Below are 17,456 nucleotides of genomic sequence, written 5' to 3'. Positions count from 1 at the left end.
ATTTAACGAATAAAGTACAAACAGCTTAGAATTCAAGAAGCTCTATAATCTGACTCATATACTTTTCTATCCTTATTTCCTGTGACTTCTATCCTCCAGCCAAGTTATATTTACCATTTCTAAATACATTCTGTGCTTTCCCACTTCCACACCTTTGCTCATCCTTCAGCCCAGTTGATACACCTTGCTCCATAAAGTACAATCTAATATTCCCAGCTGGAAGTATGATTCTAATATATTTTACTGGATAGAAGTTACAAAAAGGTGCATTCAGGCTTGATGGTAAGAAAAATTTCCTAACGATTAGAACTATTCTAAACTGGATTGAGTTGTCAAGAATTGATGGATTCTGTATGTTATTTTTTTCTGGTATTATATTTGTGTACACGTTTTATTTCTCCAACAAAGTTTTAAAATTACTGAGAGTAGGATACATGTTTTATTTTCCTTTGTATCTCCCTCAGACACAATAGAGAGCCCAGCACACATAAGACCCTCAAAAAAATATATAGTTAGTTTAATACCAGTTGAAGTCTGACAATCCCCCACAAGAGCAGGACTTCCAGGAGAGGCTCTTCCTACCTAAAATCATAGAAGTCTGCAAATTCCAGAGCAGCATCTCCCTCGGTGAAGAGTTTACAATGGCTTTTGTCGTTCATATGAGCCTGCACAGCTTCAGTAGAGTAGAAGGATTTCCCTTTCTCATTGCACCACAAACAAATCTTCCCTACACCAACTTTCTCCCCTAGAAAAGAAAAAAGTTTGGGAGAAAAAGTAAAAAGGACCTTTTGGGGCAAAAGTTTTTATATTTAACTGCAAGCCTCAAAGATAATAATCATGTTTGTAGTATTCATAAACCACATATTAAGAAGCTTGGTGATAGAGAATTAAAAATATATGTGAAATAAGTGATGCATGTGAAAATAGAACATCTTACTTCTCCACCATCCAACCCCACCCAAGATGTTATCTTGTTCAAGGAGAAATGATTAGACTTACCCAAATATTTAATTAGCCCTCTAAGATCAGAAAGGTATTCTATATCAGGGATAAAAAAGCTATGAAACTTTGTCATGTGAGCCACATTCTTCATGAGTGAGCTTGAGTGATGAGAACAAAACAAGCAGTCTGTTACAAGAATAGCCCCAAGAGGTGGGTTTTCTGTAACTTCATCAACCTCATCTTGCTCCTCAGCACCTTCAGAATCCATCTCTTCATCTGAATCAATATCTTCCCAATCTTCAAGTCAGAATAAAAATAAAGCCAGTTTTAGAAACACAGTAATAAAAATCATAGCTATTATATCTACTATTCACGAAATCTATTTAACACAATACATGTCTTTCAGGCAGTCAGGTAGACCTATGTTCAAATACCCAACTCTGACATTTATTATCTGTGTGGCCTAGAGCAAACCTCTAAGCATTACAGGCAACTCCCCAAGTCTTATCTAATAGATCATAGATCATTCCCACACTGACGAAAGCAGTCTTTTGTGTTTACTCCAGGACTTCCAGGACTCCATTTCATGGAATACACACAAAGTACACATCCACTAGGGCAATTTCCTTTATAAAGAATTATATTTTATCTCCTCATTTACTAGTTGTATGATAGGCTATGAGTATGTATGGTATGATATATGTATGAGAAATAACTTAGGATTTTATAGAGAAGTTATACATTTTTTTTTAACAAAGAAGTTATTTATATTGTAAACTTAAGGATGCTACCATTAATTCACTTTTATTAATTCATTCTTGATTAATTCACTAATTCAGACTATTAATTCCTTTGCACACCTGAGAACTTGGCTTAGCAGGCCATTAATGAATACTTAAATTGATCTACATATGAAAAGCACTGTGCCTTTCTCCATCTTAACTAAGAGAATGATGGGACTATGGGAAAAGGATCTTTTTAAAATCCTTTGAACTCCTCAAAAGAAAAGTACTATTTAAAATAATTAGCACTAGACAAGTGTCAATCCATGAAATACAGTTACAGCAGCTTTCATTTGTATAGTATTTCACATCATTTCATGGATCAATACATTTACAATGTAACCCCAACCAGAAGGCTCAAACTCCATTCAGACCAATCAGATTTGCAGAAAGAACAATTCTGCCACTGACTTTGTTTAAAAGAACATTTTTTTCTCTGGTATACGTCACTGACAATAAAGTGGCATAGGCTCACATCAAACTTGCAACAAATGGAGAAAACAATTAATTTAAAGCTCAGGTCTTACTGACGTGGTTAACAACAGCTGTATCATGAATGGATGGGAAAACTCTGTTGAGTCGTTTCAGTGTGTCCAACTCTCCCTGACCTCATTTGGGGGTTTCTTGGTAAAGACACTGGAATGATTCGCCGTTTGCTTCTCTAGCTCATTTTACAGATGAGGAACTGAGGCAAACAGGGTTAAGTGACTTGCCCAGGGTCACACGGCTGTTAAGTGTCTGAGGTCAAATTTGAACTCAGGTCGTCCTGACTCCAGGCCGGACAATCTATCCACTGCACCACCTAAATCCCCAAAGTGGTCATTCAAATGCTGAGGGCCAACGAGCTCAGCTTCACCATACTCAGCAAGCTCGAGAGTACTTTGCAGTCTTGTGCCGCACTCCAGCAGTCCTATGTACCCTTTTTCATAAAAATACCGGCAAATACAAAAAACAAGTGACACAGAATTACAAGGGAAATCGATTCTATGCATAAAGTTATCAAAATACAAGTTTATTAGACTCCAGCTTAAGTACTCCTTGTTTTTTCTGTCCTCTACCCCCAGCAATAGAGATGTAGTTGCTACCACTACAAAACTGTGAATTCTGCAAATTAAACCGAAGGGAAATGAATCCTCCAAGTGCTTTAAAGAGAGCATTACCATCACCTTCCATGTCCTCATCTTCCTCCTCCTCACTCCCTCCCTGTTGCTTGGCTAACTTCTTTGCCTGTTGTTCAAACCACTGCAGCCGGGGCGCCTTCTCGCCGGGGTCCCTGTCCTGGGGGGGGCGGTCCACCTGCCGCTGACACCCGGCTCCCGGACACTCGAGGAGCCGGGGCTACTCTCCGCGGGGACATGGACGGCTGGGCCTTGATGGCCTGCTGGATGGCCGAGTTCATGGCATCCTTGTCCAGCCCATCGGGGACCAGACCCTTCTCCAGGTTCTTCTCGTTTAGCATCTCGACTTTCCTGCTAACGGCCTGGACCGCCTTCTTCTCCAGATCCAAGTGCCTGCGGGACTTGAGGTGGTTCTCGTAGGCGTTGAAGGTGGCAAACTTCTTGCTGCAGACGGTGCAGTAGGTGGCGGTGCCCTTGCTTTCCTCCTCGGCCACGGCCCGCTGCGCCAGGACCCGCTCCTGGAAGTTCTCGGCCGTCACCGGAGCCATGTCGGCCACCTTCCGCTTCAGGTTATAGCGGTGCCAGTCGCTCTTGTAGTGGGCGCGCTGAATGTCCGCGTCCTTGAACGCCACCCGGCAGGTGATGCACGTATACGACGCCATCGCGAGGCCGGCTCGAAAGGCTCCGGTGCCACGAATGTCCGCCCTGCCCGGCGCGACCACTCACCTCACCGCTCTAAGCCCGGGGAGCCGGCCAGCCGAACCCGCCACAGGCCTGAAGCTGGAACTTCCTGCTTCCGCCGGAAACCGAGGGATTCGGGTCAGGAAGTCCCGCCTCAGGGCGGAAGTAGTTCCATCCAGAGTGTAGCGGATTGGGTGGGCTCGGTGGCAGTCAGAGGCGGTTGCTCTGTCCCCTGTCACGTGGCTGCGAAGCCGAGGTCGGCTGGGGCGTTTCCCTCTGCTTATCCCACGTTCGCTCAGCTCTTCCCTGTTGTTTCCTCTCCTCGGTCAGAGCGGAATAGACCGAGTCTCTGAGATTGTAAAATGCGTGGAGAGCCTCCAGACCTTTGCCCACCTGCGCTTGCACAATCGGTAGTATTTGAAAGGCTTGGCCTCGATGAGGAAGAAGCAAACCATCCAGATTGGGTCCCAGTCCTGGCGGACAAGCGCCCAGAGTGGAGAAGCGCGACTGAAGTGGTGGTGCCGGCGGGTTGCCGGTGCCTTTATCATCACTGCTAGGCGGACTTTGTTTATGTGTCTTCGTTTTATTTTGTCGTAATTTTTATCAATTAAAAAGCACTTCTCTCTTCCTCTTACCTGCTTCCTATCTTGTGCCTGGTAATAGTACTGCTGAACCATGGCAACAAGCATCGCATAGTCAAGGAACACAAATGCCTACAATCGAACGCGTCCAGAAATGTGTTTCGTTCTGCATATCGCCCGTCTGTCGGTAGGCGCCCTGGCGATAACACTTTTAGGCCCCCAGAGAAAGGAAAGGTTGCTGTTCTTTGTTTCTCCTGTCCTCGACCCTAGGCAAATGACTGTGTCTTCCCACATTTCACTCACCTCACCTGTACAACGAGTGTAATGCTGAGTACGTCACAGAATTTTTCTGAGGAAAGTGTCTTAAATATTTAAAGCATTATAGGGGTTTGTTTGCTGACTGGACTTGTAATTTTCTTGGTTTAGATTAAAAAAAAAACTGCCTCCACCCCATGCAGAGTGGCACCTTCCACACTGCTTTACAGTTTCCAAAGCGCTTTCCTTACAACAGCCGAGTGATACGTGTAGTGTAAGTATCATTATTCCCATTGTAGTGGGGGGTGGGGAGGTGTGGGGGAGGGGGTAGGCCAGAACAGCCAAATTGGCAGAACTTCACCTTTCTGACTTGAGTGACGTCCCAATGGTTTTCATCGCTCAAACTGCTGCCATCAAAGCTTTGGGATCTGATTTCACTACTTACAGCAAAGCAGCCTTGACTTCTTTTTCAGGTAGTCCAACCACAGTGGTAGAAAAATATCCTGCATCTCCCTGAGATAGTAATAAATATATAACAATAAATTACGTAATTTATTATATATAATATGATAAATAATAAATTATAAAACAATAATATTAACAGCCGGCATTTAGATAGCTTGGAGTGGCAGAGTGGAAACAGTGCCGGGCATGCGGTCAAGAAGATGCGTCTTCAAGAGGTGAAATGTAGCCTCAGACACTTACTAGCTGTGCGACCCAGAGCAAGTCACCTAACCCTGTTTGCTTCAGCTTCCTCATCTGTAAAATGGGCTGGAGAAGGAAATGACAAACTACCCCAGTATCTTTGCCAAGAAAACCCGGAAGGGGTCGGGAAGAGTGGGACAAGGCTGAAAAACAACCTCTCCCCAGCGCTTAGCACAGTGACTGGCACCTAGTGAGCACTTGATTGTTGAGTAGCTGTGTGACTATAGACGAGTAATGTAACCTCTCTTTATCGCAGTTTCCACATGTGTAAAATGAGGCTAATAATGGTACCTATTTTGCAGGGTTTGAGACGATTACATACGATGTGCTTTCCAAACCCAGTCAGTACACGGGCTGCACCCCATCTCTCCATACCTAGAATGCATTTTCTCTTCACTTTTGCTGCTTAGAATCTTCCATCAAAGCTCAACCCAATGCTACCTTCCAAGCAACAGGAAGCAATTGAGCGAGTGTCTACCTTCTGCCACACCATCACTGTATATATTTTGAATTTAATATTTTATATATATTTTGTATTTCCTCCGATAGAATGTCAGCTCCTTGAGCACAAGGGCTGTTTATTTTGTCTTTGTAATCCTAGCCACAGTGCCTGGCACATTGTAGATATTTAATAAATGCTTGGTGACAGCTAGGTGGCATAATGGATAGAGCTTTCATTTTGGAGTCAGGAAGACCTGATTTTGAACTCTTCCGATATCAGCTGTATGACCATGAGCAAGTTTCTTAGCCTCTCAAATTCAGTCTCCATATCTGTAAAATTGGAAAAATTATATTATCCTCCTTGCAGGATTACATAAACGGCTTTGCAGATCTTAAAGCTCTGTGTAAATGCTCACTATTTTATTATTAATTTAAAAACTGGGAATAACAGCACCTACCTTACAAGATTGTTGTGAACAACAAATGAGATCATTTATATGCAAAGTGTTTTGCATAACTTAAAACTCTGTTTTAATGCTAGTAATGTTAATGCTAGTTAAAGTTTGTTGAATTGAGTTCCAAAAAACTCTTCTTGACAGACTTTTAATTTTGAGATATCATCTTACCAAATGTGCTGCAGTGGGGTTAGTCCAGTTTCCATTGCCTTGCAAGAGCACAAAGGGGTCTTATCCAGAAGAGGGAGTGGCGATGGCTCCTGTTGATATTTAAGAGATTAGCTTACTTTCTTGCCTGCTTATATCTGTCAGGAACAGCTTCCATTTAAAATAGGAACAGGCCACATGAGTAAGAGCAAGTATATACTTATTAGAAAGGATAACTATCTGGTCTATTGAAATATCTGTAAGCTGGTGTTTGTAGTGGACTGGGCACTAGATTTGGAATGGTGAGGATCGGGTACATATCCTGGCACTGCTGCTTACTTGGAACTTTGAAAAAAAGTCAGCTCATCTCTCAAAGCATCTTTCCTCCTTTGTTAAAATGAGGGACTGGACTAAAATCTCTGACCCTCCATTCCAGATCTTATTCCTGTGACTCTTTGGGATGTGTTTAGGTATGATGACAAAGAAATAAAATGTACTCTGGGTAGGATAGTACAAAGAAGCATGCATAGGAAACATTAAAATTCACGTGTGGAGAAGTGTTTTCTTACATAGAAACAGTTCTGTCCAAAGTACCAGTGGTGTTATTTAGTGAAAAAAAAAAAAACAACATCTTGTGAAAGAGCATGAAGGAGAAAAAGAGGTCATCTTCAGATTAAAACCCAGGTTTACTGTCTTCCTGATTTTTCTATTGAAGGTCCTAACATCAGGAAACAAAGAACAGTACTGTCCTGGCTCTCTAAACTTACGAACCTTTCATGACATGGCTTTGAGTTGCCTCACCTTTCTGGGTGTCATTTTCTGGACTTGCTCTAATATATCAACATGCTTTTAAAATGTGGCACCCAGAGCTGGATACAGTGTTCTAGATATGGTCTGACCAGGGAATAAGTGAGTCATTCTGGACACTATAATGATTTTAATGCAGCTTAATTCAAGAAATGTCTACCAGGTACCTACTGTGTTCCAGGCACTATTATATAGATATTACTACAGGCAGCCAGGTGGCAGAGTCAATAGAGCACTGAGCCTGGGGTCAGGAAGACCTGGATTACAGCCTCAGACACTCAGTAGCTGTGTGACCTTGGGCAAATCCCATAACACATTTGCCTCAGTTTCCTAAACTGTAAAATGGGGCTATAATAACATCTACCTTGCAGGGCTGTTGAGAGATTCAAATGAGGTATTTGTAAAGTACTTGGCACAGTGCCTGGCACAAAATAGATGCTATATAAATGCTTATTCCCTTCCCCCACCTATTATACAGATAAGGGAACCATTTATCTCTTCAAAGAACTTGCCACCTGCAACTTAAGATTGCATTAGCTTTTGGCTGGCAAATCTGTGTTGACTTATGCTGTGTTACAGTTTACCAAAAAACCTAGATGCATTTCGCACGAATTATTGTTCAGCCATATTTTCTTTATCCTGTGCCTGTAGTTTATTTTTTTGACTCGAATGAAATCAGTTGCAATAGACTGCTGGTGGTTTGCCCCATTCCTTTCCCCATTCCAATCCATCTTCCATTCATCTTCGAAATGATTTTCCTAAAGTGCAGGTCCAACCACATCATCCTACTCAACCAACTCTAGTGGTTCCCTATCACCTCCAGGATCAAATGTAAATATTCTGTTTGATATTCAGAGTTGTTCACAACCCTCCCCTTTCCATTGGTGCCACGTTCTCTTTGATCCAGTAGTAATGGCCTCCTTGTTGTTCCATCCAGACACTCCATCTCACAGCTCTGGCAATTTTTTTTTCTGGCCAGAAAGTTCTCAGAAAAACTGAGAAAAATTTTTAAAAATTGTATATTTTGCCCTATCAAGGATGAAGTTTTACAAATACCAACTACTATTTCCACCACCCCAAAGAAAACACCCCTTAGATTAAAAAAATTAAGCCATTAACATAGATGGAAGTAATGTTGGAATTAGTTCAGAATATAGAAGCCTGAAATGCTCTCCTTCCTCATCTCTGCCTCCTGGTTTCCTTCAAATCCCAATTAAAATCCTATCTTCTACAAGAAGTCTTTCCCAACCCCTCCTAATTCTAGTGTCTTCCCTCTTTTAATTATTTTCCATTTGTTCTGTATATAGTATTTGTATACATTTGTTTGTGGTCTTCTCGTAAGACTGTGAGCTTCTTGAGGGCAGGGACTGTTTTGCCTCTTTTTGTATCCCCAGGGCTTAGCACAGGGCCTGGAGCACAGTAGGTGCTTAATGTTTATTGCCTGATTTCACTTTTGCCCCTGTTATATTTCAACTCCACCTTCTCCCTCTTCAGAATCATTTCTGTATGCCCATAGTCTCCTTCCTCTATGCTTTAACCTCATGTTGTCCCTGCTGCTCCTTTTGAGCCTATCAGCCAGTTTTTCTTTATCTTCACTAGCAAACTCTTCCAACTTTTGGCCCACACCTGGTGCCACACATTCCTAGCATCATGTAAAGCGGACTTTTGTCCCAATACCATACCATAGGAACTAAACTAACTAAACACAGAAATCTAATCTAACCTCCTCATTTCTTAGTCACATTCTCAATTATAACTCACCCTTCCCTTGTTTTTCTGACTTTTGAGCAATGCCGATTCTCTGACCTCCGTATCACATTGCCCTAGTTGTCTCTCCTCCATCCTGCACTGCCCTGTTTCTTCAATGACTTAGCTGTTTCTTAGGTGGAACGTTGTTTGAACTACACAATTCAGCATCTAATTATACTGTATTCTTCCATTGTTTCTGAGGTGCTTTCATGCGCTTATTTTGTACTATACATAGTATTTTTACTTCACATATGAGAAGAGCCTAGAGCTTATTTTATTTTCAATCTAATGAGATAATGTACATAAAGCACTTTGTAAACACCTAAGTGCTCTACAAATGAGAAAGCTCATCCTCGTTCGTCCCAGTACCTAACAATACAAAGTACTTAATAAATACTCGATGTTTTCAAGAACATAATGTCACATCCCTCCCATCCCCCACAGTATTTATCTAGCACATATTATACAAATGTTTATTGATCAAAGCAGTATGCGATTAAACAACTTTGCAGTACAAGAATAATGTTGGGATGCTTAATTCAGTGTTCATTCATGACTGCTGAGACTATTGTTAAAGGTGCCTCATTATTTATGAGTGATTTAGGGATATGTCCTCTGACAGGCTTTAAACAGACTTTCAAGTCATTTTATAGAAACTATAAAAAAAATGTGCTCAGATGTAAGCAATTGAATAAGCATTGTTTTCATATTCTGTGATATTCCTTGAGATATCCTTCACTTTGGTAATTAAATCTGGAATGAGGATATATTTTGATTCCGCAAAGAGACCACACACAAAGTAATGGCTCCTCATTATTTCTAGGCACCAAAGAGGAAGACTGTCAACATTTGACAATGGAAGAATCCAGAATATAAGAGCTAACAGGATTCTAAACTCTACTGTTATCAGTTGACTATATCAGAAGACATCATCTTAATAATCTTGACAAAATCCAAACATTAGTTCTAGATAGTAGGTTCAAAATAGTAATTTTTTTTCATAAACACCTATTAACAGTCATTCTTAGTTTTATAGGTGGGCAGTATGTTGGTTACAGCTCATTTTTGAGGATTTAAAAAAAACATGTAATGACAGGTAAAAACTAACAGACATTTATTAAATGGTTTACAAACAATTGCAATTGCTATCAATTATTCCATGTTTATAAAACATTCATGTTAAGTAAAGTGCTGCAAAGGATACTTCCATAAACAGTTTTAAGACATTTTGCAACCTCCTAAATTTCTGGTTATCTGGATATATGGAGTCTACAGGTGATTAATACGGTACAATCACATTAAACTTGAATTGATGCTAAGGTATCTGTCACAGTGTTTGGTTCATAGACTTTACTCTGAATAGACCAATTGACTTCTGGGGGTTCTCCTTAGCCCAAGGTTTTTCTTATTCAGTTAAGAGTGAATAATGAACCCAAACTAAATAAAAATTGATTTTAATATTTCATAAAATTCTGCTCAATTATAATTGTCATTTAGCCTTCCTTCGTAAACATTCACAAAATAAAACCAAGTCAGTACACGAAAGTATGCATTTGTGCAAAGCCATGAAAATCCTATCAGAGTTTTCATTTGAGTAGGCACCTGCATGTTGCCTTTATTTTAATGCTCAAAGGAAGACATCATAAATTACACTGTGAAATAATAATGAATACCTTGGTTTTTATACAGCGCCTTTTGTCTAAGGAATTAACTTTCTTTTTTGCTCTCACAATATCATGGTGAGGTAGAGTAGAAAGAAGTATAAGAATCTTCATTTTATGGAAGGTGAAACTGAGGCATTTGGGTAGTTAATTGATTTACTTCAGGCCATAATAATAGAACTAGAACCCAGATTTACTTCTTCCCATCTGGCTTAGGCCAGATTAAGATAGCAGTGGAAAGGAGGGATAGGAATGCATAAATATCTAATTCTTGGACCTTTTAACATCTATCATTGAATGGTAGTTTAGTCAAATCTCCCAGAATAATTCCACTCTCACCACTAAATATAGGATATTTTGAGTGGTCCAAATCAGAAATCTATTTTAAATATTCCAGCCTGACCCTCAAACTTGGCAGTAAACTGCATGAAGGCAGAAACTATTCCTAATTTAATCTGTTTCTCCCACAGTGCCAAGCACAGCAGCTCTGCACAAATGTTGTAAAATTTTTTACATTAAGGACAAACTCCTTAAATAAATAGTGTTTAATATGAAAGCTGAAGTTGCTATATTTCTCTTAGACAACGATCTTATTTTTAAAACTAAAGACAAATTTAACATTATTCTAGGGTGTGTGATTTTTTCCCCCTTAAATGGAGGAAATAGAATTATTTGAACAAAATAAGATCCCTCAACTTTTTTATACCAAAACTTGAATTTTTTTAAAAAAACATTGCTTTCCCCCACTCTTGTTACATGGCTGTAAAACAGATGCTTCTTTATTAACTGAATAAGCATTTATTAACTGCCAACAATATTCAAAGCTCTGTGCTGGACACTGGGGAGACAAAGACCAATAGAAAAAAAAACTCAACAGGTCCTGCCCTCAGAGGAGCTTACATTCTACTTTCTGGGCCTCAGTTTCTTTATCTGTAAAATGAAGGGATTGGATTAGATGAATTATAATGTCTCTCTCAGCTCTAACAGTCTATGATTCTAAAAAGGTCCTTGGTGGGGGAGAATCTATTTTTAAGCTAACAGCACAAGGGAGAAACAAAGGCTGGTTCAAAATGGGAAAAGTCTTTTCTTCAAGGTCCAATTTTATCTTCCAACATAGTAAACCTCCACTTCCTATTTTGTTATTTTAAAAAACACAGTATATAATCACCTATGCTGTATTATTACATACCATTACTCAGAATGTTCTGTGTGAAATTAGAGAACAATTACTCTAATACATTTAGGATCACAAAGGTACACCTGGTTCACATTGACTGAATTCTTTTTGATTTGATAGGAGATTTTAAAACATTTTTAAAGAGATACAGAGGAAAAAATACAATGCTGTAGTATGTTCTTGTGATAAAGCATGTGTAGCAAGATCACTACGGGGAAACTGCTTTTTTTTTTTCCAATGTGCCAGATGACACACACAAGTTGTGAAACACAAGGGCAAATGCACAACTGATTTACAACTATATCCCAAAACCAGAAAAAGGATTATAATACAAAAAGCCTCGACAACTACTCCTTTCATTATATGTTTCTTGGTTTAATTAATGTTTTGAGAAGAGTTCTGTTTTGTTGGATACATCATCATTATCACATTTATTTTTGAGCCAAGAGCATTAAAGTGCACACTTGCTTACAATGCCGCTGTTTAAAGAAATCTAGTATGTCTGATCTGCTACCCTTGCAATCCTGGTAACACCTTTACCCAAGCCAACTCCCACCCCACCCCAAGCCCCTTTTAATTTATATATTTTTAAATATTTGACCCTCTAACATTTCATTGTTTATCCATCACATAAGTCAACTCTTGACAATCTTCTGTTAGGCTCATCCTCTCTATACTTTTATGACTACCTGGATTGTCTTATAGGTACACTAAGGGGGGAGGGGAAAACCTGTATTTTTTTCCTCAAATTAGAAATTGAAATGGAAATGGTTTGGAAATCCCGGACAAGAATGTTTTTACCAGGAAGCACACATGAAGAAAGGAGCTGGAAACTATTACAATATTAATATATAACTTTTTCTTCATGTCCAGAAACTTTCATTGAATGGAATTAGGACATATTTCCCCAAAACCACACAATTTATCTAACAAAGTTTTCCTTTGTTCCAGAATGGGCAAGATAACAAAGGCACAGACTCACTTTATACCAAAAAGGACAAGCAAACACAGCCACTAGGCACCTACAGACAAAAGCACAGCAATAACAAATACGAAATGTCAAAAGTCTTATGTAACTTTTCTTCCTACATATTTGGCAAATTCAGTCTAGATTTTTAATACCTCAGAAAGAAAAAAAATAAATAAGTTACACTACATTAAAATGTAGGATTACCTATAATTTTTCTTTAGGAAGATAAAGCAGGTAAACAAAAGAAAAGGAGAGAAAAATAGGCTTCCTATATGGTGGGATTGTCCTTCCTTTCTGAGGGTCCCAGGTGACCATGTTCATCTTTTAAAATGCCAGCTATATTGGGTTTTATCATAATAGCTGACATGGTCCCTCAACCCTTCTCAGTTTCACATTAATAAATTGGCTTAATGTCTTTCTTTGTTCCTTAATAACAAATCTGTTCCTTATAACAAGTTTAGTTATTTATAGATTATCCAAAAAGTTTTTGTAATATTTTGATAAAGTCTATTCCAGAACCCAAATCATGAAGAGATTACATGTGTAGACTTAAAATGACAAATAAATACATTTCCAAACAAAGTGAATTCCTATCTTGCTTAAACTATCCAGACCAGGGCATGGGACTAAATAATTCTGCTTGGCAGCTGACATTCACAAACCACAGCATAGACTGGAGAGAGAGCTCCACAGTTTTAGGGGCTGCTGTTTCATCAATTAATGGAGGAGATAAATATATCTTCAGCCCGTATCTGTGTAGGAAGAAGGCCCGTTTATGTTAAATATCAGCACTCACAAAATCCCTATCACAACCATTTGACGAACAAAAAATACAACAGAAATTTTGTATGTTTACATCATGATCAGCATCTGCATGACATAAGCAATACTTGCTTTTTGATGGCAATCGATTTAGGAGCAGACCACTTTACAAATCTATAAATCTACAACTGCAGAAATAACATGGAAATGTATCAGCCTATCCAAAGAGTTTAAAATAATGGTTTATGTAAAATCATTTCATTTTCCTATTTAATTCATTTTGGTAGTGCTGTCCAAGTTCTTAAATTAAAAAAAAAGAGATGAGAAGATTCTTTAACATCAAATTTTAAAAACCATTTCAAAATACTAGGGGGAAAGGATAGCATAAAGCTATTTATATTATGTTTGCAACACTTGTCTTTTTTGTGCTGCAATAAACTGCTTTGCAGGTTTGAGAGATGAAGTGTGATGAAAAGGATAGAGAATACTCGGAGGGTTGTATAACTCTAAACTTTGACCTTTTCCTTGTAAAGCAAAATCTGTTAACATTCCTCTCTGATAACACAGTGGATATACAATTTGTTTCCATGCTATTAGGTCAAGGTATAATGATCAGAAACATTAAATTTTCAGTTTCAGCTGATAAGTATCCAGTTAATTCACTGCAGAAGGGAAAATAGGACAACAAATCTAAAGTAATAGTTAAAGCTCACAGCTCATATAATTTTCTTTTTTTTCTTTTTGTTTGTTTTAAATTTTTTTGTGGTTTATTTCTGCTCTGTTGCAAGCTCTGATTCCCAAGTTAATGGCCTCCCAGCAAATTTGAAAGGAAGCCTGAAGATTTCTTTTGTTGTGGTTCTGCATCCTGGTCTTGTGTAAGTCCCAGTTCACTCTCAATCTGATCGAGCTCTGACTGGTCCAGTAGTTCAAAATCATCACCTTCTTCTGTGTCTGTGTCTTCCCCTGGGCTGGGTGCAGGCTGGGAAGATGCTTTCTGCATTCCCTGCTGCAACTGGTCTTTGATGGCAGCAGACATTGCAGCTACAATGACATCACCAGCAAGATTACCCATCAAGTGAATGGTTTGGTCACTGCTCAGAGGGAGGGTAAGACCAGATGCTGAGGGCCTCTCTTTGCTCTGTCTGTGACCACTATCCAGCTGCTCTTTTTTTCTCTTGTACTGGATGGGCAAGCCAAGGCTCAATTCATCTTCATCATTTGTTCCCATGCCATTTTCTAGAGATGGAAATTCTGAAAGATCTCTAGAGAAAGCTTCCTCCTGTAAACTGGGTCGGTCGAGATCTATAAGATAATTAAGATAAGCATATAAGAAATCTGAAATAAAATTCTTCAATCTAAAGGATGACTTATTTTAGTCTGAACTCTCAGGCAGTTTACAAAACTGACAACTTTTTCTGCAATCACCATGAACCAGCAGAGATATGAGACTGACCTGGATTTCCTAGGTAAATTAAAGATTGAACTCTCCTTTACAAATTTTCCAAAATCTGCTGACTCAGAGGCCTAGGACAGCACAAAGTCGATAAGGCTAAGCAACGTTGTATATGCTTAGTCTGTAATCAACTGAATATGTTATGGCACACATCGAACAGCTGGCCAACGTCCAATATTATCTTGATGGGCCGGTTAATGTTTAATTTTCAATGCAAATCAGAACAAGAGAAGTTCTCTGCTCTGTGGTATGAACAGCATATATCAATGTCAAATTGGAAACAATCATGAAATTAAAAGATTAAAAGTGTTCTCACACATCAAAATGGGTGCTTTCTCATGTTCTGCTTTTCACTGACAACTGTGTGTAGTTAGCCCCTCAGGCAAACATGGGCCTTCAGCCTGTGGCTGAATGTTAGCCATAACATACGTGAGAAACTTTCAATATCCCCATGCATGTTTCTTTAGGGAATTCCATATTCAATAAAAGAATTTGTGTTGATATACCTGATACTCATCCCTTTGAATCTCTACAAAATAAAGTTGACCTTGAGTGTCCTGTTTACTTAGTCTTTAGCTCCCACCTAACAGGAATGTCTTAAAAGTTTTTTCATATAGCACATAGTAGGCACTTGATATTTCTATCTTCAGACGCATACTGAGTTAATTACCCTTTTGCTAACATAACAGTTAAGTCACTACTAGTATTTAAAAGTTTTTAACTTTAGTACACAATGGGGTTTGGGGGGACAACAAATGCAGCTTACCGTAACAGTGAACTGGGATGTAGTTAAACTATACTAAAGTCTTGATCTCATATTTTATCAGGCATGATTCCATGATAGCAAGGAAGTGAAGCTCTGTTCTCATAAGATCAGAGATTTGGATAGAAGGAACCTTCAAAGACACAGAGGCCAGCTTCTTCATTTAACTGAGGATACTGAGGCACTGCTCCTGGGAACTCTCCCCTCCCTCTGACTGGAAAGACTAATAACTACCCTGATAGAATTCACAATTTCTTGAAGGAGCAAAATATTGTTATTTGAGGGGGTGATTTTTGTACAGGTTTTCTGTATCTCTCCAAAACGGGTATCTTCATTATAGGTGGTATAAGTGGGCAGAGTGCTGGACTGGGATTTAGGAAGACCTGAGTGTGCATCTTGTCTCAGGCACTTACTAGCTACGTGTCCCTGGGCCAGTCACTTTACCTCTCTCAACTTCAGTTTCCCAATCTGTAAATACTACTTAAATCCTACCTAACAAGGTTGTTTTTATATATACATATACATATATATGTATATATATATATATATAGTGCTTTACAAACATTAAAAGTGCTACATAAATGATTATTATCATTTGTTCCCCATGCCCCACTTAACTAAGTGCTGCCATTACCAAATATTCATTTTTGTAGCTGTTATTAAGATCTAAAGATCTTTTCCTTCGGGCAAAGAGTTCTTTTATTTTATACTTCGAAATATGACCAGATATTCAACAATCCAAAGTAGGACACTGGATTTGTCTGGTAGGCTAGCAATCATCTGATATCCTGCATTTCACATATGACAAAGCCCCTGAGGTCCAGAAGTTGGTGAGATGAGTGACAAGCCTAAGATCATGCAAACAGACAGAACGGAGACAGACCCCCTAGGCCCCTGAGACTCAAACCACTGTTGTTTAGACTGGCACCTTTCTCATTCATTATGCTTATGGGAATTTTTCTTCCTTGTAAAATACATTAAAAATTTAGTATTTAGCATTTATTATCTATATTCACTCTGTGCAAGGAGGGCAGGGACCTAAATACTAAATAGTAACTGTTTCTCTTTTGGGCAGGAACCCTGAGGGTCTTCCCTTCCCAGTTTGATTTTTTTTTGAGTGTTGATTAAAGGGGCCATCCCTTGATTAACTTCTTAAAAAGGCCTATCCACTAAATGGGCATTACCTCACTCAAAGTGAGAACCTGAAAAGGCCTTAGCCTGAAAGGGCCAGGGTCTCCTAATGCATCCTGGGCCATCTCCAGTCGTCCTGGTAAATATCAGGCCACTGGACCCAGATGGCTCTGGAGGAGAAAGTGAGGCTGGTGACCTTGCACAGCCCTCCCTCACTCAAATCAAAGTCAACTGCAAGTCATGTCATCATTTCCCTGCTGTCATGATCCTTTTCAAGAATGAAGGACAAACACAACATTGAAAATGGAAGATAATGATTTTCCTGAGGGGCTGGTTTTTACTATGCTTATATTTATACTTCTTGCATTTGTAATTTCTAACAGAAATAAATTACTCCCCTCCACTGATGGAGATCCACAGCCTCTCTATAACTTGGGAGATAATCTTCAGTAATGCTGTGGTTAAAAAAAAATCAGGCCATAGTCCCGCAGCCATCAAGTAATGAACTTCTCCAAACTTGGTCAGGCTATTGCCTAATAAGCCTGTACTCAAAATCTTCCTAGTTTGCTAAGACCTGACAGAGCCAGTGCTCCTCTTGCATAGCCTTGGAGAATTTGAGGGTCACACCCATGCCTTGACGCCCAATGAAACATCAAATCACATACAGTGAGCAATCAGAGGTCAGGTGAAGGTAGAAGTAATACTGATAAGATTCTCCTAAGATGGTCTTGGAGGACAGATATTAAAGAAAATTGTGCTATACTGATCTAAGTGGATTTATCCAAAATTTATATAATTTATTGTACAATGATATTGAATTTATGCAAAAAACAATTAAATTTTCCATATTTTATATAAGGATATGTAAAAAAACTG

The 17,456-nt window shown here is 39.1% G+C and overlaps 2 protein-coding genes across 4 annotated transcripts in view; both read right to left on the bottom strand.

The window, feature by feature from the left end:
- The window catches only part of ZNF622 (zinc finger protein 622), a 28,374-nt gene extending 24,754 nt beyond the window's left edge, over window positions 1–3,620 (bottom strand). The window contains 4 exon segments of the mRNA XM_036739291.1: window positions 583–745; window positions 1,000–1,239; window positions 2,885–3,018; window positions 3,020–3,620. Coding sequence (XP_036595186.1) covers window positions 583–745; window positions 1,000–1,239; window positions 2,885–3,018; window positions 3,020–3,504 — 1,022 coding nt within the window. The 5' untranslated portion in view covers window positions 3,505–3,620.
- Window positions 3,621–9,753: 6,133 nt separating this feature from the next.
- Window positions 9,754–17,456, bottom strand: part of RETREG1 (reticulophagy regulator 1) — a 173,054-nt gene continuing 165,351 nt past the window's right edge. For 2 of the 3 annotated variants that reach the window (XM_036756624.1, XM_036756632.1), the window contains one exon: window positions 13,996–14,535. In XM_036756624.1, coding sequence (XP_036612519.1) covers window positions 14,036–14,535 — 500 coding nt within the window. In that variant the 3' untranslated portion in view covers window positions 13,996–14,035. Of the gene's footprint in view, window positions 14,536–17,456 lie in introns of all 3 variants that reach the window. The other variant, XM_036756614.1, reaches the window with a different exon arrangement.

Source organism: Trichosurus vulpecula, chromosome 1 (assembly GCF_011100635.1).
Source record: "Trichosurus vulpecula isolate mTriVul1 chromosome 1, mTriVul1.pri, whole genome shotgun sequence".
Lineage (NCBI taxonomy): Eukaryota > Metazoa > Chordata > Mammalia > Diprotodontia > Phalangeridae > Trichosurus > Trichosurus vulpecula.
The sequence above is the reverse complement of the archived record's forward strand: the minus strand, read 5'-3'. Positions and strand labels throughout refer to the sequence as shown.